The 22164-nt window shown below is 42.5% G+C and overlaps 1 protein-coding gene across 3 annotated transcripts in view; it reads right to left on the reverse strand.

The window, feature by feature from the left end:
• Positions 1 to 22164, reverse strand: part of cacng8b (calcium channel, voltage-dependent, gamma subunit 8b) — a 29731-nt gene extending 7567 nt beyond the window's left edge. Inside the window, exons 1-5 of one of the 3 annotated variants that reach the window (XM_077525901.1) lie at positions 22056 to 22164; positions 19080 to 19278; positions 8383 to 8726; positions 3918 to 4142; positions 333 to 416 (exon numbers count right to left, since the gene is read on the reverse strand). In XM_077525901.1, the coding sequence (XP_077382027.1) occupies positions 333 to 416; positions 3918 to 4140 (307 nt within the window). In that variant the 5' untranslated portion in view covers positions 4141 to 4142; positions 8383 to 8726; positions 19080 to 19278; positions 22056 to 22164. Of the gene's footprint in view, positions 1 to 332; positions 417 to 3917; positions 4143 to 8382; positions 8727 to 19079; positions 19354 to 22055 lie in introns of those variants that run through there. The other 2 variants (XM_077525900.1, XM_077525902.1) reach the window with 2 other exon arrangements.

Consider the following 22164-nt stretch of genomic DNA (forward strand, 5'->3'; position numbering starts at 1 on the left):
ACATGAGAATTCAACCGTTGTATGCAAATGTAACACATGCGTGCACATGCCGACAACACGCACGCACACGCATCTTAGACAAGTAGGCCACAGGAGAGAAAATGCCAGCAAAATGCCAACAAGATGCCCGTGCAAGATTGTAAACAAGCTCGTGCGCGCACGTGCGGCGTATCACCGAGCGCAAACGCGTCCCTGCGGGCCTTTTTAGCGTCAACTAGGCCGCACCAGCGCCTGTGACTTTTAGTTCACATTGTCACGTGTTGATTCCTCCACTGCGGCAACAGAAAAAAAACAAAAAAAATCCAAGACTCCAAAGCAGGAGTTTGACTTACGTAGGACGTACTCGGCCCCGTCATGGTCAAAGTCCGCATCCTCCGGGAAGTGGTTGATCTGTGAACACACTCCTCGCTTTACTCCTGAGATGAGAGGGGAAAAAAAAGTGATGAGCACACACAAGCGAGAGAACAAGAAGTCATAAAGCCAACTGCGTCAAACGGAAGAGCAGCGGGCGTCCTCCCGAGAGCCGAGAAAAGGACCGAGCGACTCAGCGTCGGCGTCTCCTCAGCATCCAACAACGGCGGAATGTTATGCTAGTCACGCACGCGAGCGCACGTGTGGTGTTAGTAAATACATACAAGCACGCACGCACGCCGGCGACACGCCGGCTTGATGGATTGTGACATAAGATGGATGGAGTGGTGGAATGATGAAGACACACAGACGGAGGAGGGACAGATGGACAGACGCGGGACGTGCTGTTGGCGGCCTCCCTTGGTCGCTCGGCCATGTTGTTCTGTGAAGAAGCAGATGGAGGCGCACATCAGTGGCGGCGGAATTAACGGCGGCGGGTGTCAAACTTGAGGCCCGCGGGCCAGAAATGGCACGCCGGGATATTTTTTTGTGGCCCGCTGATGCTTGTAACAATTTTTTGATGAAGTGAATTTTTTGATAGGCAGTTCCTTCTAACAATTCAGGATGTTGTCAAAATAATGAAGGATAAACTTTCTTTGTTTAGTCCGCTTTTATTTTCATATCAAGCTTGAGTCTAAGACGTTCTAAAAAAAAAAATGGTGCAGGTCCTCAAACTTTTTTTCCGTCCCCTCTTATAGGGGTTGAGAACCAGCAGCTAACGTTACTTCGAAATAAAATGAATATGCAAATTTAGCACTTTATCAAACCCATCAGTCTATCAATCTTTCCCACGTGGGAACCGACATCTTTAAAATTGTGTGATTAATTGATTTCTAACCCCAATCAATTCTGACTAAGAAAAAAAAAAAAAAAAAAAAAAAAAAAAAAAAAAAAAGAATAAGATAAATATTAACTCATTCAAACCCAAAAACGTATAAATAAGTTTTTTAAGACTTTGTTCTTCACTCCCAAAAACGTATTTAAATGTTGTTGTTTTTTTTTTTTTTTGCTAGAGCATACCGAAGGCTTTGATACAGTTTCTGACATGAAGAAGTCACTTAAAGCAATGGTAGTTATTACAAAAAATGTCCAGCGGGTGGCATCAGAGTATAAGAGATCAGCCAGGGCCATATTGCAACAAGCTCTTTTTGCCAGTGTTTTCAACAAGTTTGTGAATAATGATGAAACTTAGCTACATTCTAATGCTAATTGCTGCAAAACGGAAGCAGATACAAATATACTTTTTTTTTTCTTGATGAAAGAAGAGACTCAACTCTTTCTTTCGTTGTTGTTTTTGTTTTTATAGCAATAGAAAAATATATTCTGTAGACTATGCAAAACCAGTAAAACAGCTGGGAGCAAAGGGGGATGTTTCAGTGAAAATGGCTGCGAGTGAAAGAGCTAACTATAATGACAAATCTAAAAGTTTATAGTTTATAAAACTTTATGCGTTATAACCACGCAGACAAATATGGAGCAGTCACAGACGAGGCTGCCAGTTTGTTTCCAAGTCCCGTCCTTGAGCACGTTCAATTGTGTGTAAGTAAAACAAACAAAGTGTACAATTAAATTATTCAATTCGCCGCAACACTCGCTGATTCCTTGAGCGGCCCACTAAACTTGAACATCTTCCCCTGATTGCAGCTTACATAAAAACAAACAAAAAAGGTTCCTATTAGCTTTTGTTGTTGTGCGCCAATCGAATCACATCACGGACGGCAAACATTAGCGACATGGCGAGCCGGTTGCCACCTCCAGTAAGCAGCAGCAGCAGCTCACCGCGGGCACATGAATCTTTCAGAGCGAGCGTGCTCTTTGCACTCCAGCTGCACCTGACTGCACGTCTGCACGGCCACTGAGCATCTTTCCGCGTTGAATGGATGACACTTGACCTTTAAGCCACGCCAAGACGCCGGCAGCTTTCATGCCACCCAACATGGCAGCCGAAAGAGCGGAAGCGTGACGTTTGGAGCAGTGAATGGAGGAAGTTGGTGTGCAATGCAGCAATTGCTGCGAGGACGAGATCTCATCTCTAATTGGCTGCTTGGCAAGGAGGGGGTGGGGGGTGGGGGAGGGGGTGGTTTGGGGGGGGAATTAGGACACGATTGCTTGAGTTCATTTCGCCAAAGAAAAGCCCTAATCTGGCTCGTGTGTTTCCACCACGGGCTGATAACCGTGAAACAATGTCACAGCGTGACATCATAGCAGCGAAACGCAGTGGAACCGAACAAGTGCTGCATGGCCACAATTGCCATAAACAACAAACATAACATTACAATAAATAAATAAATAAATAAATAAAATGCTTTATGTTCTTTTTCTTCCAGTTCTCACATGGAGGTGATGATTCTCCAACCAAGCCCAAAAATTGTGTCCAGCTTGAAAATTGACCTTTGTGAAAAGGGGCGGAGCTTAAGCCTTCCTTACGTTTTTTTGTTTTTTTTCCATCTCAGACACTCAGGGCATTGAAAGATGATGAATTTTCCTTTTAGAGACCATTAAATTTATCAGTGATTCTGAATCTAGTGGGAGTTTTAGTGGTGCTAGTAGGACCCCGGAGGTTACTAGTGTATGTCAGGCCTACAAGTTGGGCCTAGCAGAGCTGCTTGTAGCGCCTTCCTAGGCACCGTATTTTCACGACTAACGCCATCTTTTTGTTTGGCCACTTGAGCGAAACGACGGCAGCCAGCGCTGGCACGATGATTAATGGCTTATTTCGGAAACGGGTTTGCGCGACGGTATCATGTAATTATCCCTCTATTGTTTGGAATTGTTTCTTGTCACAACGGCACGGTCGAGGAGGTTGATGCGTGCTTGCCTGATGATGATAACAATTAGTAGTATCAAAACACTGTGCTACGTTGCAAACAAACTAACTCGAACCCTTTTTAAAATTCCCTGAATGAGATATTGAGATAATTCCTTTACATTTGGAGTACTTGGTTGGCTACTTTACCTACATTATGAATTTCATCACGATATGACGTCTTGCAATATAAATACTAACACCAGGGGGCGTATTTTTTCATGTTGTTTTTTTTTTTTTACCTATATTTCTTATTATTTGACCTATTCTTCTACTTTTCTTTTTTTTTGATGGATCCTTGTTACTTTAGTTTCTACCTTCAATTTTAATGTTCATAATACACCAACAACCATTCTAAATAATTTTTTATTCATATTTTTAAAAACGTTTTCTTATATTTTACCTTACTTTTTGGTATTTAAAAAAAAATCATTCAGGGTTTTATTGAATAAATAATAAAGTATACAATAGTAACAAAAATCATTCAAAACTCTAATGATGTAGCTGTAATGTAAAAATAAATGAAAAACACTTTATTACGTGGAAGCAGGAAGTAAACAGGAAGTTGTTATTGCGAACATACAAGAAGACTACAAAGGACTACAAATACTGTTTTGAACAGGAAGTTCTTCACTTTCAAACAGAAAGTTGGTTCACACAGCCAACCAATCAAGTGAATTGCGTCGCATGCTGAGCGCACCTTCCAGGCAGCATATCCTCCAGAGCCCCGAGTGGGTGAGCGCCCCCGGGTCCTTCTTGTCCTTGTTGTGAGGGTCGTCCTGGGTGACGTTGGCCGTGCTGTTGCAGATGAGGGCGCGGGAGTACAGCCAGTAGTCCGTCCCGATGGCCACCGTCATCAGGCCGAAGGCAGCGAAGGCCCCCACGGTGGTGAGGAGGATCTGGATCCCCTTCTCACACACCATGCCTGGGAAAACACAAGGCAAGCGGCGTTTACGGCAGACCCCCTTCCAGGTCACGGTGGACAAAAACGGGACGGGCAAACGAGAGCTTGCCGTGATGTTTGGTGAGCTCTTTCGAGTGTTGAAACATTTGCCACTGCCGTCACGATGACAAAAGTAGCTGAGCGTAGTAAAATGGGGTGAATGCGATGAATGTGATAGGGCGTATGGAAACTTGGAGGTAATCCATCGAGTGAAACAAACAAAAAAAAAAAGCATTCCTGGCATCTCAAACTTGCCACCTACAACTGTTTCAAAGCTAAACTTGTGATTAAGTTCATACAATGCTGGCTGTGACACACCATTTTATAATGAGAGAGAGAAAGAGAGAGAGAGAGTAATGAGGGATATAAAGTGAAAAGGGGGAGAGAAAGAGTAGCGAGTGAAGGGGGAGAAATAGGGCGAGAGAGTAAGCGAGTGAGAGAGTAAAGAGGAATATAACGAGAAAGAAAGGGAGAGAGAAAGAGAGAGAGAGAGAGAGTAAAGAGAAAAGGGGGAGAAAGAGAGATAGATAAATAGATAGATAGATAGATGAGAGAGAGAGAGAGAGAGAAGAGAAAAGGGGGAGATAGATAGATAGATAGATAGATAGATAGATAGATAGATAGATAGATAGATAGATAGATAGATAGATAGATAGATAGATAGAAAAAGAGATAGATAGAGAGAGAGAGTAAAGAGAAAGGGGGAGATAGATAGAGAGAGAGAGAGAGAGAGAGAGAGAGTAAAGAGGGATATAAAGAGCAAAAGGGGGAGAGAAAGAGAGAATAAAACAAGAAAGGGAGAGAGAAAGACAGAGAGAGAGAAAGAGTAGAGGGTGAAGAGGGAGAAAGAGAGAGAGAGAGAGAATGAGAGAGAGAGAGAGAGTAAAGAGAAAAGGGGAGATAGATAGATAGATAGATAGATAGATAGATAGATAGAAAAAGAGATAGAGAGAGAGAGAGTAAAGAGGGATATAAAGAGCAAAAGGGGGAGCGAAAGAGAGAATAAAACAAAAGAAAGGGAGAGAGAAAGACAGAGAGAGAGAAAGAGTAGAGGGTGAAGAGGGAGAAAGAGAGAGAGAGAGAATGAGAGAGTGAGAGCGAGAGTAATGATGGTTTATAACGAGAAAAGGGGTTGACAAAGAGAAAGAAAGCAAATGAAAATGCGAGAGAGGGAAAGAGTAGAGAGTGAAGAGGGAGAAAGAGAGTGAGAGAAAGAGAGAGAGAGAGAGAGAATAAAGAGAAAAGGGGGAGAAAGAGAGATAGATAGATTGAGAGAGAGAGAGAAAGCAAGAGTGAGAAAAAGGTAGGAAGAAAAAAGATGGAAGAAAAGATAACGAGAGAGAGAGAGAGACAAACTGGCATCCTCTGAAAGCAGATGCTCAGTGTGCAGTTTGTATGTAAATAAAAAACTCTTTTGCAGGTTTTTCTACAAAGATGATTCGTCACTTAGTTGTTGATGGAAAGCTCACATTTACTGTGCGGCAGCATACGCGTGCCCAGGCCGGACCTCCAAAATTCCATCCACATATGAAACATCAATATGACAAATGGGATGGATCCATATGAACATATCGTCCCATATGAAAAGCGATCAAGACTTGAATGGCCAAAATCCCGCATCACTGCATTTGGTGTGAAGTCGCCTTCGAGCGAATGAGAAGCGGCGGTCAAATGAGACGCACTTCATTTAAAAAACACAGCAGCCCTGCAGGTGAGCTGATAAAGTGGCAAAGGAAGGAAAATGGGGAGGAAGGGAGGGCGGACGGTTGAGAGGTGAGGAAGGAGGAGGCACAAAATGATGATGATGATGTGTCCTTGGAAGGAGAGTTGGACGACTCTGCTGAGTCGGCTTAACAAGGCAGAAGTGATGCGAAACGCTCCGGATCGCACCCTGCTCGCCCGTCTACTCCATATTCATAACCCTGACACCACGCTCCCCTTAGAACTTGCAACTTGGAAGGCGAGACTGGAGAGGAATGCATAAACGCACGCACGCAGCAGATCCATCGCGAAATCCTTTTTAGAGCAATAAGGACGACAAATTTCAACCACATCGATCTGTGGTACAACAATCACAAACATCTTTTAGTTAAAGAGCTTGCAAAGTACACTCAAAGTTTTGTTTCTAAATACAGTTTAAGAACTAATATTGTTCTTTCCACTTGAAGGCTGTGGTTGTGCACACACTCGGAGCCAACAACGAGGCGCTCTAAAACGGGCACACCAGCCCAAAAGCGACTGACCATATGCTAGCTTCGTTTTCCGCTCATCCTAGTTGTGTCTTTCTCTGTTTTTATTAGACTTACCTGACAGCCACTTGAAGTGCGCACACTCATGGCAAACAACGAGGCACTCTAAAGCGGCCACGCCAGCCCAAAAGCCCCTGACCATATGCTAGCTTCGTTTTCCACTCATCCTAGTTGTGTCTTTCTCTGTTTTTATTAGACTTACCTGACAGCCAGTTGACATGCACACACTCATGGCAAACAACGAGGCACTCTAAAGCAGCCACGCCAGCCCAAAAGCCCCTGACCATATGCTAGCTTCGTTTTCCACTCATCCTAGTTGTGTCTTTCTCTGTTTTTATTAGACTTACCTGACAGCCAGTTGACATGCGCACACTCATGGCAAACAACGAGGCACTCTAAAGTGGCCACGCCAGCCCAAAGCCATATGCTAGCTTCGTTTTCCACCCATCCTAGTTGTGACTTTCTCTCTTTTTATTAGATTTACATGACAGCCAGTTGGCATGCGCACACTCATGGCAAACAACGAGGCACTCTAAAGCGGCCACGCCAGCCCAAAAGCCCCTGACCATATGCTAGCTTCGTTTTCCACTCATCCTAGTTGTGTCTTTCTCTGTTTTTATTAGACTTACCTGACAGCCAGTTGACATGCGCACACTCATGGCAAACAACGAGGCACTCTAAAGTGGCCACACCAGCCCAAAGCCATATGCTAGCTTCGTTTTCCACCCATCCTAGTTGTGACTTTCGCTCTTTTTATTAGATTTACATGACAGCCAGTTGTCATGCGCACACTCATGGCAAACAACGAGGCACTCTAAAGCGGCCACGCCAGCCCAAAGCCCCGGGCTATATTCACGCTGTCAAAGCAGACATTTACTTCTTCCCGATCCTCATTCTTGTGTCTTTCCCTGTGTGACATGCGGACACTCATGGCAAACAACGTTGCACTCTAAGGTGGCCATGCCAGCCAGAAGCATCGGTGCACATGCTGACTGACACCGGACGTAAAAAGATAATAATGAATTCCAATCCTTAATGCTCTTCCGCCTGTCGCTGCGTGACAAGTGTGGACACATGGCGGACAATGAGGCGCTCTAAAGTGGCTATCCAAAGGAAAAATGAGTGCATGTCGCCAGCTCTTAAGTCAGACATCTCTCTCTCTCTCTTTCGTCTTTCTCTGTGTCACGTGCGCACACTCATGGCAAACAAAAGGCGCTCTACAGCAGCCACAACAGCCCAAAGACCCAATCCACTTTTTACTTTTTCCCATTCTCACTCTTCCATCTTTCTCCATTTTGAACGTGCACTTAAGGCAAATAATGAGGCACTCTATAGCAGCCACGCCAGCGCAAAGACCCGGTCCACATGCTGGCTGTCAAGTCAGACATTTATTTTTTTATCCAATCCTCACTCTTCCATCTTTCTCTGTGTGACATGTACGCACTCATGGCCAACAACGAGGCACTCTATAGCAGCTACACAAGCTCAAAGGCCCGGTCCACATGCTGGCTGTCAAGTCAGACATATTGTTTTTTTTTTTTTTGCCCAATCCTCACTCTTCCATCTATCTCTGTGTGACATGCATGCACTCATGGCCAACAATGAGGCACTCTATAGCAGCCACGCTAGCGCAAAGGTCCACCTGCTGGCTGTCAAGTCAGACATTTTTTTTTTTTTTTTATCCAATCCTCACTTTTCCATCTTTCTCTGTGTGACATGCATGCACTCATGGCCAACAACGAGGCACTCTATAGCAGCCACGCCAGCGCAAAGGTCCACATGCTGACTGTCAAGTCAGACATTTATTTTTTATTTTTGCCCAATCCTCACTCTTCCATCTATCTCTGTGTGACATGCACACACTCATGGCCAACAACGAGGCACTCTGAAATTCACTGTTCCTAATGTTCTTGACCAGTGGCCATTTTCTTGCGACTGCGACTCAATCCCGGAGTGCGCAGAAGTGGGCTTACCTGACGGCGAGTTTCTATCCTTCGACTCCGTTTTGAAATCTTTCCTTTCCTCGTCAGTGAAGAACGTGCTGCCCCTTCAATCCGGACAGCATCCATCGACTGTTCTCAGCCGCTCGCCGCTCGCTTTCTCTCTCTCCTCCGTGCACTCTCTCTCTCTCTCTCTCTCTCTCTCTCTCTCTCTCTCTCTTTCACGTTCGCTCGCTCTTTGCCGCTGTGTCTCTCTCGCCGGAGTCGCCGGTGCCAGCGGAGGCAGAGTCTTGGACGCCGGTCCCGCTCTCCTCCTTCGCTCGCTCCTCCGCTAGCAGGAAGCCGCCACCAAAGGGCCCGTCATCACTGCTCAGCTGCTGCACACACAAAATAAAGAACGGGCCGCTTGAATATGCGGACGGAATCCGACAGGGCCTCGTTTCCAATGAAAACGCGCGCGCGCGTCGTTTCCTCGTCAGTCGATCGTCGTGTCAAATTCAGCCGCGAACTGTTCGCCTTTGACACTCCAGCATTGAATAATTAAACGGAAAATAAACGGATTGACCTTCCGTCGTGAATCATTTTGATCGTGGCGGCTCACTCGCTTACTCACTAAGTGCTTGATTTACCGAGACTCCAAATAGCCGACGCTAAATTGCGTGTGAACTCGTGCTAACAGATTGCGCTGTTGGCAGCAGGCCTAAAAAAGGAAGTCAGCCGTTCGTAGACGAGACAAGAGCAAATCGTTGAAAAGCAAACGACAGCATCACAACATTTGTATGTCAAAGCTGACAAAAAGTGGCTACCAAAGAGTGATTTGGTCACTGGGCAACATTTGGGAAAACACCGCAAGTCCAAAATGAAGTCATGGAAATGAGAGTGTTAGTGTAAGAGGTGAACAAAACAATAATAATAGAGAAACAAAACAAAAAAACATATTTTGTTTGATTTAGCTCATCCCGAGTGCGTGTCATTTGGATGTAGGCGACATATGTGTCCATCCTTTTTAAAACTTGAAGAATTTGCCCAAAAACCTGCTCTGAGATAGGCCAGTACTCATTTTCAAAGTGTGCCGAAAACAACCCGGATGTATTGCAATACATTAGTTGAAAGGAATTTTGTCATACGGCATGACACCTTCTTGTGACTGCCTCCAAGTTGGACCTTTGATCATTCAGAAGCACCAAAAGATTGGTTGCGAGAATTATTTTGTTGGCAATTCAAAAATGTTAACATGAGTGGAAAGAAACATATATGATATAAATCACAGCAAAAAGTGGAGTTTTTGCTTCTGTAACCGAATTATCGTATTCACATTATGGAGATAAATTCTGTTGCTGTTTTGATTTAGTTTCTTTACATATCTTAAAATAAATAAATAAATAAATAAATAGGATAAAATGCCAATTTATTATTCGTAGCTGTATTAATTTTTTTTAATTCATTTTTTTTTTCCCCTTTCGGACACATTACAGGTTACATCGATCACATCACAATTGTCAGGAGAGTCGCACCCACTTTTCGATACCCACACTTTTCCTATTCTGCCCGATAGATAAATTAATAATAAAAATAATAAAATACCTCGTGAGGATAAGCGGTTCAGATAATGGATGTATGGTAGGATAGATAAATAAATAAATAAATAAACGGCGCTGGGGACCTTGCCAAATCCTGTTTTTAGTAAAAAATGGACGGAAGGCCAGCTGTATATCAAAAAGGTGTTTACAACAATAATATGTTTAGTACAGTGACTGCAGCTATATGCAATATTTTCCAACTATACGTCTCATTAAGGTAACCAAAATATTAAGAAACATCCATAATTTAATTGTTGTTACATATTTAACAATTGACAACTGGACTGCAGAATGCAAACAAACATATGAAGCTATGAAATAATAAGCATGCATTGTATGAAAGTTAATGGCGTCTCTTTTGGACTGACATTGGAGGCTAAAAAGGCGGAATGACTCGAGCGCGACTTGTGCTGCATCTCATCGTCTGAATAGAAAGGGGGGGGGGGAGCAAGAGGGGGAGGGAGGGGGACCGACCCGACAATGTTACCATGGCAACATTGAATTCCAAAGTCTAGATCAGCATAGAGTGAGGGAATTGGGGGGTGGTTGGGGCAAGCAAGTGAGAGAGACGGAAAGAGAGCAAAGATGGCGAAATAGAGAGAACAAAAAAATGGGGATGGAGGGCTGACATTTGAAGCCATGAGTTAAAGCTCTATTAATGTGTGCATGCGTGTGCGCGCGTGTGACGACTGCGACACAGATGCTCTCCCGAGCGGCGCATGCGCACTGGCGAAAACGCGCGATTGGCACAGGCGAGAAGCATCCTGCAGTGTTTCTCTTTTTTTCTTCTTCTTCTTCTTCTTCTTCTTCTCTATAAAACCCCAAAGAAAATGAAACGCACTTGGACGCGAGCAGACACGAACCCGCGTTAATATTTGATGACGCAATATGGCATCGTGAGCAAAATAGGTTACACGATCCCGATCCCGTTTGCGTCCCTCGCGCCCCCCCCCCCTCGAAGATTTGTTTCCTCCCGGCTGCGCGCTGGAGAAACTGTTGAATCTCGGCCGTTCTTCCCCTCAGCCAGACGTCCTCCTCATCCGCATATCGCTCGCTCCGGCCTCCTTATTATGTAAACTGTCAAGCAACGCTGCTGCAGTGTGGCTTACTTATACGGAAGTGTGGAAGCGAACGACTTGTGTGTGTGTGTGTGGATATATAAGTATGACATTCATATCAGCATAAAGTCTCTCGCTGACATCTCGAATTGGCTTACAGTATCTCCAAGGCCTCCCAAAAAAAGGCGCATACATGTGCGTGACCTTTCCAATGACCTTTTTTTTTTTTTAATTCCCCTCAGCAAAAGTCCCCTGTGCGGAAGATCGTAATTGCCATTTAATTATCAGCGTTTTCCATTTCCTTCCAATAATTAACAGAGAGCGGAGCGACGAGCGAGTGCAGCCGAGCGTGAAAGGACGAGAGGGCGAGATTAAAAAAAAATAAAAAATTATAAGAGGAAATTCCGGTGCTTAACGTGGATGTCGACTTTGAATATTTCTTGACAATAATATGTGACCTCACTATAGTCTAAACATGACATTCTGATTAACTCATTTGCTCCCAATAACGTGTAAATACGTTTTTTTTGTTTTAAGTGTCCCAAAGACGTATTTATACGTTTTTTTGGTTTGTTTGTTTTTTTATGCTAGAGCATACAGAAGGCTTTGATGCAGCCTCTCAACTGCAAAGAACAGTTGCAGAAATGGTAGTTATTACACAAACGGCCAGCAGGTGGCAGCAGAGAAAAGGAGATCAACCAGGGCCATCTAGAAAAAAAGCTCAATTACTTTTTTAAATTTTAAATAGATTTGTGAAAACTGATTAAACTTAGCTCTCTTCCAATGCTAATTGCTGCAAAACGGAAACAGATAGAAACATACTTTTTTTTCCTGATTAAAGAAGAGACTTTAATCTTTCTTTTGATATGTTCCATGCTTTTATAGCAATAGAACACAAGATTCTGTGGGCCTTGCAAAATCAGTCAAAATCCAGTAAAACAGCCGGGAGCGAACGGGATTGCGAAATGTGAAAATGGCGGCGAGCGAAAGAGTTAATATTACATTTGGTGAAATACGAGTAAAAATTTGGCCACTTGCTGTCGACTGATGATGACATCACAGTTGCTCGGGGCTCAGGCAACCACCGATCACAGCTCACCTGTTTTATGAAGCTGCGCTGTGATTGGTTGTTGCCTGAGACCTGAGCAACAGTGATGTCATCTTCGGTCGACAGCAAGTAGCAAAATGGCCGCCCCCTGAGATGGATAAAAATGGCTGGATTTTGTTTAAGGTTGACTTTCTCTTTAATTAAATTATCCCTGTTTGCCATTACTGGCACGCTTCTATGGTTGTATCACAAAAAATAAAAGCCAAAGAAAAAGTGAGTCCCCCCCCCCCTGCTTCCACACTGCAAAACTTTCGGAGGTTCCACTAATATATAAGTTTGTTTACAACTTCCAGGAGGATGTCGAGAAATCTTGGTAGGCCAAAAAGCATCCAATTAGCTTCGGTTCTGAAAAGGGCCAAGCGGGACCATCATCAAGAACTGCACAGCTCAGGAGAACCTTCAGCGCTAATCAGACCCACCTGTCCCACCCATCGCCAGAATGGTGCGATTATAACCATCGAAGTGCAATCAAAGCAATGCCACAGTGCAACAATCTCCCACATAAGCCGTTTGAACATCGTCGCATCCATTTGCGCCATTTGCAATTCGTCGCATACGTCAACAAAGTGTTGGAAACGTTGAATTGGCCCCACTAGTCGAAATACGCCATTTTGCTTCATATTGCGTTCGTGGAAAATGTGTTAAGCAGCAAAATCCAGCAGTTTTTAAATCAATATCAGAAGGCGGCCATTTTGCCGCTTGCTATCGACTGGAGAATAGATGACATCACATTCACTCAGGTAGCAACCAATCACAGCACAGCTTCAGGAAACAGGTGAGCTGCGATTGGTCGTTGCCTGAGCGCTGGGCAACTGTGATGTCATCTTCAGTCGACAGCAAGTGGCAAAATGGCCGCCCCCCTGAGATGGACAAAAATGGCTGGATTTTGCTTCATAACTCATATTCCACAAATGGAATGTTAATCAGAATGTCATGTTTAGAGGTCACATACAACATATTACTTACATTTATTCATTTGTATTTATTTATGTTATTGTCAATAAATGTTTAATGGTGACTTCCTCTTTAAATGACTGACAAGCTGACGAGCCATCTCTTTGACGTTAAATGCCTCCGATTATCTTTTTTTCCCCCCCTCTTTCCTTGTGAGCAGAGAGGGGAGGGCTGAGCAGTTACGCACAGAGGTGGGAGGCAGCAAGGTGAAAGAGATACAATGTAAATACGAATGCCTTTTTTCTGTATTGATTCATTTGATAATAATAATAGTCATAAATAATAACTTTTTTTTTTTGGGTGTCAGCGGGTACTAGTTAGCTCCAAGGATTCCTTCAGTCTTTGCTCAATTCCCCAATTTAATTAAAACAGCTTCATGCTTTTTTTTTTAATTTATTTATTGCATTTTCAAAAATATATACATCCTAAATAAGGTTATGTAATAAGAGTAGGGATGGGCGAGTACCGATACCAGGTATCGGTATCGGGCCGATACCAGCCTTTTTTTCAAGTACTCGAGTACTCGTGACGCAGACGAGTACAAGCGAGCGAAGACGTTAAGTGAGTCCTCCTTGCCTGTAAGTGGCGCTAGCTTGCAGCAGTTTTTCACCAAAACTTCACCACTTTGGAAATACTTCAAAATTGTCAATCTTAAACTTAAAGAGCATTTTTGTGTTTTATTTTGAGTGTTAAGACTATTGAAGAATGACTGTGCAGATTTTTTGTCAAAATTAAAGGAAAAATATTTGTTTAAAAATATTTTTTAGTGATTTTTTTTTCTATTTGTCAAAATGTACTACTGGTATCGGCAGTTGGTATCGGTGAGTACTGAGGGTCCGAGTATCGGTATCGGTCTGAAAAAAAGTGGTATCGAACATCCCTAAATATGAGTATAAATAGTATAAATAATAGTATAAATAGTAATGTAACATTTTAAGGTCTGAATGTGCTTTAATACACCTATAAAAAAAATGTTACTCTTAGCTGCTCTATTATTATATTTTGTTTTGCGAAAGTACGCAATGACAAAAAGTACAGCGGTGCACATTGCACACGCATTTCACACGCGTTTCTAGTCGTCCTCACGAAAAGCATAAACTCATATTGGATCTCTCGTTGTGACGCAGCTGTCTCGATAATCGGATGTGGTGATTTCACGCGGCCCCTCGTGCCCAAAACGAGGCAAAAAAAAAAAAAAAAAAGGTGCACTTGGGCCAGCTGCTTTTTAAAAATAGTGTTACGTGAATTTTTCCTAGCCGAAAGATAATGTTCCTAAAGAGGCGCCTGCAGAAGCTCACTCGAGGGACGGGGAGGATTACGGGTTCAAGTCCCGCAATGGGCGCAAGTATGGAAATTGGGGAAATGATGTGTTGTTGTTGGATCAAAAAGCATTTTCTCCTCCAAAATTGTGACACAAAGCTCCACGGACGCAGAAAACATCTCCAGGCGGGCCTAACGCCGACACGCGTGCAGGTAGATCAACACCAGCAAAACGCGCGCGCACGCGCACACGCAGCGCCTGAAAGCAGCAGCGCTGTCAAATGTGATGACAATAGAATGTTAAAATAGGTCATCCTTTAAAAAGGCACTTCAGTGTCCACCTCCGCCCGCATGTGACCTCGTCGCTGCTTGTCGGAGCGCAAGCGCCCGAGGAGGCGGTGACACTAACACCTTTTTGGTCTAAGAGGCTCCCGAAATAGTGCTTTTTTTGGGGGGGGATGGCCGGACTCTCATGCACATAACGCATAAATATACATGTGGTAGCACACTCATGCTGAAAAAAGAAAAAAAGAAAAAAAAAAGTGCTCTCCAAGATGAGATCCCTGTTAGGCTTTCATAGACATGCATGTGCATTTTCAGGGAAGGAGAAAGAAGAAGAAAAAGTCGCAGGAAAGCACATTGAGAACGGCTCTTGCATCCTTTATTTTAGTGACACTGTCATTCTGTCGCAATTGGTAAAGTTGTTTGAAATGAAAATGTATATTAACGTACTGTTTAAAAAGAATTACGTAAGGATGGATTTTGATGTTAATGTACCCACTAGGGGCAGTAGCGTTTCTTATTAGATGTTGATGTGCAACTTGAGCTTTAAAAGAAGACAATCTTTTTATGTGCCACATTTTACTTTTTTTTTTTTTTTTTTTAATATATAGTTTTGCTCATGTTGTACATACTCAGGTGCGACTTGTACAGTATATATTGAAATTAGAGCTCAGATTAGCACCCAAAATCCCCATTCTCTAATCATGTTTTTATTATTATTATTATTATTATGTTTTTGCCATTGGCAAATAATTTTGGTGTATTAACACCAGTGACCAGAAGGTGGCGGTAATGCACCAAAAGTGCTGCCAACCATTAAGAAGAAGAAGAAGAAGAAGAAGAAGAAGAAGAAGAAGAAGAAGAAGAAGAAGAAGAAGAAGGAGGAGGAGGAGAAAGAGAAGAAAAAGAAGAAGTAGTAGAAGAAGAAGAGGAGGAGAAGGAGGAGAAGAAGAAGACTAAGAAGGAGGAGGAGGAAGCTAAGAAGAAGAAGAAGAAGGAGAAGAAAAAGGAGGAGGAGGAGAAAGAGAAGAAAAAGAAGAAGAAGTAGAAGAAGAAGAGGAGGAGAAGGAGAAGAAGAAGAAGACTAAGAAGGAGGAGGAGGAGGCTAAGAAGAAGAAGAAGAAGAAGAAGAAGAAGGAGGAGGAGGAGAAAGAGAAGAAAAAGAAGAAGAAGAAGAAGAAGAAGAAGAAGAAGAAGAAGAAGAAGAAGAAGAAAAAGAAGAAGTAGTAGAAGAAGAAGAGGAGGAGAAGGAGGAGAAGAAGAAGACTAAGAAGGAGGAGGAGGAAGCTAAGAAGAAGAAGAAGAAGGAGAAGAAAAAGGAGGAGGAGGAGAAAGAGAAGAAAAAGAAGAAGAAGTAGAAGAAGAAGAGGAGGAGAAGGAGAAGAAGAAGAAGACTAAGAAGGAGGAGGAGGAGGCTAAAAAGAAGAAGAAGAAGAAGAAGAAGGAGGAGGAGGAGAAAGAGAAGAAAAAGAAGAAGAAGTAGAAGAAGAAGAGGAGGAGAAGGAGAAGAAGAAGAAGACTAAGAAGGAGGAGGAGGAGGCTAAGAAGAAGAAGAAGAAGAAGAAGAAGGAGGAGGAGGAGGAGAACGAGAAGAAAAAGAAGAAGTAGTAGAAGAAGAAGAAGAAGGAAAAGTAGAAGAAGTAAAAGAAGAAGAAGATCAACAAAGGGTGTGTCCGAACTCAACCGGGTTGATATAGACCACAATGCCTTGCGAGTACGAAAAACAAACAAACAAACATGGCGCGAGTGACGGTGCAAGCGCGAGAATCATAACGATGCATTAAATATATATTATGGAAATAATTAAAAAGTACAGTTTTAAAACATTTTCATAGAAGAAGAAGAAGTTGCAAATGTACTTTCACTGACAATGGCAACAAAATCGATTCTGATTGTTTTATTGAAAATAACAACTTGCTTCCACATATGCTGCAACTAATTTCCTGATCAATTTGTTTTACGGCTCACTCATCGACCAATATAGCCAATAAATGCTAAGGCTGCTGTGGCCTTGTTAGGATCACGACGACAGAACGAGCTAGCTTGCTATTATTAGCTTGGGCTGTTAGCGTCTGTAGTTAAGTCCAGTACATGAGTTAAGTCTTTTCATTCCGTCTCTATTCAGGCCTAAAATGCTTCATTAAATAAATAAAGTGGCAAAAATGGAGGCCGTTTAGCGATATATGGCAATAATAATCATTCTTGCCCTGTAGCCGCTGCTGGCCCAACTTGACACTTAATTACATTTCTTTCCCCGCACCTTCATCAGCGGCGCGAGTGCGAGCTTGTCGCACATGCTGATGCGGCGAGCGCGGCGCGTTTTTGTATGTTTACAAGGCGCACAGCTGACGCAATTCGCTTCAATCAAGCGGCTGTTGCAAAACACCCACGTGAGAAGGCTGCGCTAAATTAGCCCCCCCAAAAGCTGCGCTAGCTAGCTAGTACAGGCGTCACTGCTTCCCCTCGGAGAGAATACGAGACAAAGAGGAGTTAAAAAGAAAAAAGTTTGTTTTTTGACGAGTCACCACGTGTTTGAGGATAATGATTTCCCTACAAACAGGCTCAATAAATGTGAGTGGGCTACCATTGACTGGAATGAGTCATCGAATCGTGTCTAATCATCCACTTGGTTGCAATCCAGAATCCTCAAACGGAGTCGTTAAAGTCACATGTCAAAATGTCTGATTATTATTTTCTAACAATTGTGGTTTTCTCAACAAGCAGTCTTGTATTTATTTTTTTTTACAAATTTTTAAATACATGGCGGTCGTGACGTCCATATTGCTACTCGACAGAAATCCACCAGACTACATTTTCTTCTTCATCTCTTCACCTATGTACACCTTTAACATAGCGCCCCCTAGTGTTCACACTGATAAACACAAAACTGAAGTGCCGTGTGTTACAGGCAGAAATACAAGTCGTTGAATTTTACAGAAACATACGGAAGGAAAAACGTTTTAATTCATTTAATGACATGTAAGTACGACTCAGTCAGATAAAAAGTAGTAACAAATGAACCACTGCTTGCTCCGCCCCCTTCCACTGCGGGGTGTGCCGGCACCGTCGTGTCGTGTGCGTCTATGTTTATATTCCTGGATAGCCGCGTGACGTAATAGCTCCGCCCTTTCTGTTTCGGTTTCTCCGCATCTGTCCATCCTCACAAGGGTCGCGGGGGGTGCTGGAGCCTATCTCAGCCGGCTTTGGACACCCTGCCAGCCAATCGCAGCCGCCCGTAATAATCCTTCTGATTACGTTTCGAGCTTTACTTGACATATGTTGCAACCTGCTGCCGCTTTACCAGCAAATAAATTATTTTCTCCTTCCCTCCTAACAGACGCCTCCCTCCCTCTGCAGTTGAGTAAATAAACATCGCCCAGCCGCCATTTGTGGAAAAATACGGTAAAGTTGGTGCATCATCCTGCATCCAGAGGTGGGGTCACACAAGTTGAGTCACAGCAGGTGCTGATGATGAAATATATATATATATATATATATATATATATATATATATATATATATATATATATATATATATATATATATATATATATATATATATATATATATATATATGAAATAAGGAATTGTGGCAGAGTGCTGCAGCTTCCTCATTTTTTTCCCCCATTTCTTTTTTTTTTTTTTTTTTGGGGGGGGGGGGGGGTCCCTCAATGCTGCAGTGCACACTTCTAACATCTAACTAACATCTCATTCTAACATCCTCTCACACATGTGCTATTATGAAAACTACGATGAATCGGTTCAAATGGAGGTCTTTTTTTTTTTTTTTTTTTTACTTTTTTTTTTTTTTTTGTGGACAAACCTGCCTCAGATGAACATCATGTGGGTCATCGTCAACATGACGTCCTACTAGTTTTTTTGTTTTTTGGGTTTTTTTTTTTGGGGGGGGGGGGGGTCTATGTGCACATACAGCAACACAAATTGAGGAGTCTGCCAAGCTGCAGACTGCGGTGCGTTCATTAACAGATCAGCCACACACACACACACATGCATCATCACTCTGACTGCACTGGCTATCGGGGGGGCTGAAGAGGAAGGGGTGAGGGGCGGGGGGGGGGCAAAATGGACGCCCGGCAGCACACAAATCACATAATTGAGACCTCGAGAAATTGTCGATTGCGGCACATAGGAGAAATAATAAACATGAGTGGACGCGTGGTAGACGACGTTGAGGTCGAAGAGGGTTGCTCCCAATGAGCTATTATAAGGACCTCATTTGCATAATAGACGCTGCTAATTATAGTCCCCGCGCTATAGTAAATAGTCCCAAAATGATGTCATCCGGCGAAGTTGGAGCGCGTCAACGTGGACGAGCTGCAGTTGCAAATATCGGCCGCACGTTTCCAACAGCGAATCATCACATCGCGCGTATACGGACGCAAATTGAGAGTCAAACACAAACAAAACAAACAAAACGTTTGCAAATCGCGCGCGTCGAAAAGAAAAAAAAATGGATCGGGCGTTTACCTGCAGGCTGCTGCGGGATGTCAGAGCTCCTCTCGGCGCGGCGCACTCCACAAGAGGATGGGAGGAGATGATGATGATGATGATGATGATGATGATGATGGTGGTGATGAGGAGGATGGTGGAGGCAAGGAGGAGTGCATGGGGAGGGGGTGTGGGGAGCGCACGCTGAGTGGAAAAGCTTGATAGCGATCCGATGCAACTGTGTAATAAAACAAAAAGGTTTCAGTTCAGATCATTAGGAAGTAGATTCCAATGTTATTTTAAAGCAAGCAGCCAGTGGTTGGGGGCGGGGTTACGAGAGGGGCGGTCAAACTGTGACGCGTCACTGACTGAGCACGGATTCTTTTGCCGCATGTCATAAAAATTGTTGTTCATCCAAGTCAATACAACTGACAACATTAAGAGTAAAATTGTACTTAAAAGACGAATAACGACATGCTTAAAAATATGTTAGTTGAAGACATTTTCAGCATGCACAGCCAATGCACGTTTGGATTAAGTAAATTCAAAGGACATTATATGACTATATGTAAAAAGTAAAAATGTTGTACTTATATTGGATTAAAAAAAAAACAATAATTAAACTGCATGGCTAACTATGAGCGACCTGTTTTCTGGGTTTGGCCATGTGATGTTTGCAAGCTGAGCTGTGATTGGTCATTAAGTGAGCAATGTGATGTCATTTTCAGTTGACAGCAAGTGACAAAATGGCCGCCGCCTCAGATGGATAAAAATCTGTGGATTTTGCAGCTTATAGCATGTGTGTCTTGTTTGACAGCACGGTTCTGTTTTTTTTTTTGTTTTTTTTGTTTTTTTATGCTCAGTTTGAATCGGATGTTTTTAAAAAAAATTTTTTTTAATTAATAATAAAACAAATAAAAACAAAACACAACACAATATTCATCAAAAAAAATGTGTTCAGACTAGTGAGTGCATGGAGCATATCAAAAGGACATTTTTGACTTGACTTTGTTTATGTTTCCAAAATACAAGACTTGCTTAGTTCATTAGCCAACATTCGAATTGTTAACATCGTTAATATCTAAATGTCACTCAGATAGAGCGCAGAACTCACAAGTCAAATGGGTAACAATTAAATTCAAAACTACAGTAGCATATTGCTGCCTTTGCTGCGTTGTTTTGTGTTTTTCATACGTTTGTTAGCGAACAAGCTAGCGTTAGCTAAATCTAAGATAGCATATTGCTGCCTTTGCTGCATTGTTTTGTGTTTTTAGCGAACAAGCTAGCGTTAGCTAAATCTACGGTAGCATAGCTGCCTTTGCTGCGTTGTTTTGTGTTTTTCATACGTTTGTTAGCAAACAAGCTAGCGTTAGCTAAATCCACGGTAGCATAGCTGCCTTTGCTGCGTTGTTTTGTTTTTCATACGTTTGTTAGGGAACAAGCTAGCGTTAGCTAAATCTACAGTAGCATATTGCTGCCTTTGCTGCATTGTTTTGTGTTCTTCATACATTTGTTCGCGAACAAGCTAGCGTTAGCTAAATCTACGGTAGCATAGCTGCCTTTGCTGCGTTGTTTTGTGTTTTTCATACGTTTGTTAGAGAACAAGCTAGCGTTAGCTAAATCTACGGCAGCATAGCTGCCTTTGCTGCATTGTTTGGTGTTTTTAGCAAACAAGCTAGTGTTAGCTAAATCTACGGTAGCATAGCTGCCTTTGCTGCGTTGTTTTGTGTTTTTCATAAGTTTGTTAGCAAACAAGCTAGCGTTAGCTAAATCTACTGTAGCATATTGCTGCCTTTGCTGCGTTGTTTTGTGTTTTTCATACGTTTGTTAGGGAACAAGCTAGCGTTAGCTAAATCTAAGATAGTATATTGCTGCCTTTGCTGCATTGTTTTGTGTTTTTAGCTAACAAGCTTGCGTTAGCTAAATCTACAGTAGCATAGCTGCCTTTGCTGCGTTGTTTTGTGTTTTTCATACGTTTGTTAGCAAACAAGCTAGCGTTAGCTAAATCTACGGTAGCATAGCTGCCTTTGCTGCGTTGTTTTGTGTTTTTCATACGTTTGTTAGGGAACAAGCTAGCGTTAGCTAAATCTACAGTAGCATATTGCTGCCTTTGCTGCATTGTTTTGTGTTCTTCATACATTTGTTCGCGAACAAGCTAGCGTTAGCTAAATCTAAGGTAGCATAGCTGCCTTTGCTGCGTTGTTTTGTGTTTTTCATACGTTTGTTAGAGAACAAGCTAGCGTTAGCTAAATCTACGGCAGCATAGCTGCCTTTGCTGCATTGTTTGGTGTTTTTAGCGAACAAGCTAGTGTTAGCTAAATCTACGGTAGCATAGCTGCCTTTGCTGCGTTGTTTTGTGTTTTTCATAAGTTTGTTAGCAAACAAGCTAGCGTTAGCTAAATCTACTGTAGCATATTGCTGCCTTTGCTGCGTTGTTTTGTGTTTTTCATAATTTTGTTAGCGAACAAGCGAGCGTTAGCTAAATCTATTGTAGCATATTGCTGCCTTTGCTGCGTTGTTTTGTGTTTTTCATAATTTTGTTAGCGAACAAGCTAGCGTTAGCAAAATCTACGGGAGCATAGCTGCCTTTGCTGCATTGTTTTGTGTTTTTCACAAGTTTATTAGCGAACAAGCTAGCGTTAGCTACATCATATGGCAAGGCAGCTTTATTTATTTAGCAATGTAACGCATTTCAAAGACAAGTAACTCAGTGTACTTTACATAATTAAAAGTACATTTGAATACAAAAGAACGAAATACTTCTTTAAATTACAGAAATAATGATAGCTTGCAAAAACAACTTATAATGCAAGAAGAACGCATTAAAAAAATGTATTTAAATAGATTAAAAGACAGAGAAAGCTAATAGTACTTGCTGTAGCTGTACTGCTACTACTAGCAGAAATAACGACATCGCATCACTGCTGTTAGTGACACACATGAGCAGCTGCGTGTGTCTTTGTGGGCGTGCAAATCAACAATCAATAGTGACATATCAATATAGACTTCTCTCACCAGCATTCCGTCTAATGACTAATGTCACCCTATGAACCTACAAAAAAAAAAAAGATGAGCCACTTGCTGAGCGGCTGCAGGAAACGCACACGCAAAACAGCAGACAATG

Source organism: Festucalex cinctus, chromosome 7 (assembly GCF_051991245.1).
Source record: "Festucalex cinctus isolate MCC-2025b chromosome 7, RoL_Fcin_1.0, whole genome shotgun sequence".
NCBI lineage: Eukaryota > Metazoa > Chordata > Actinopteri > Syngnathiformes > Syngnathidae > Festucalex > Festucalex cinctus.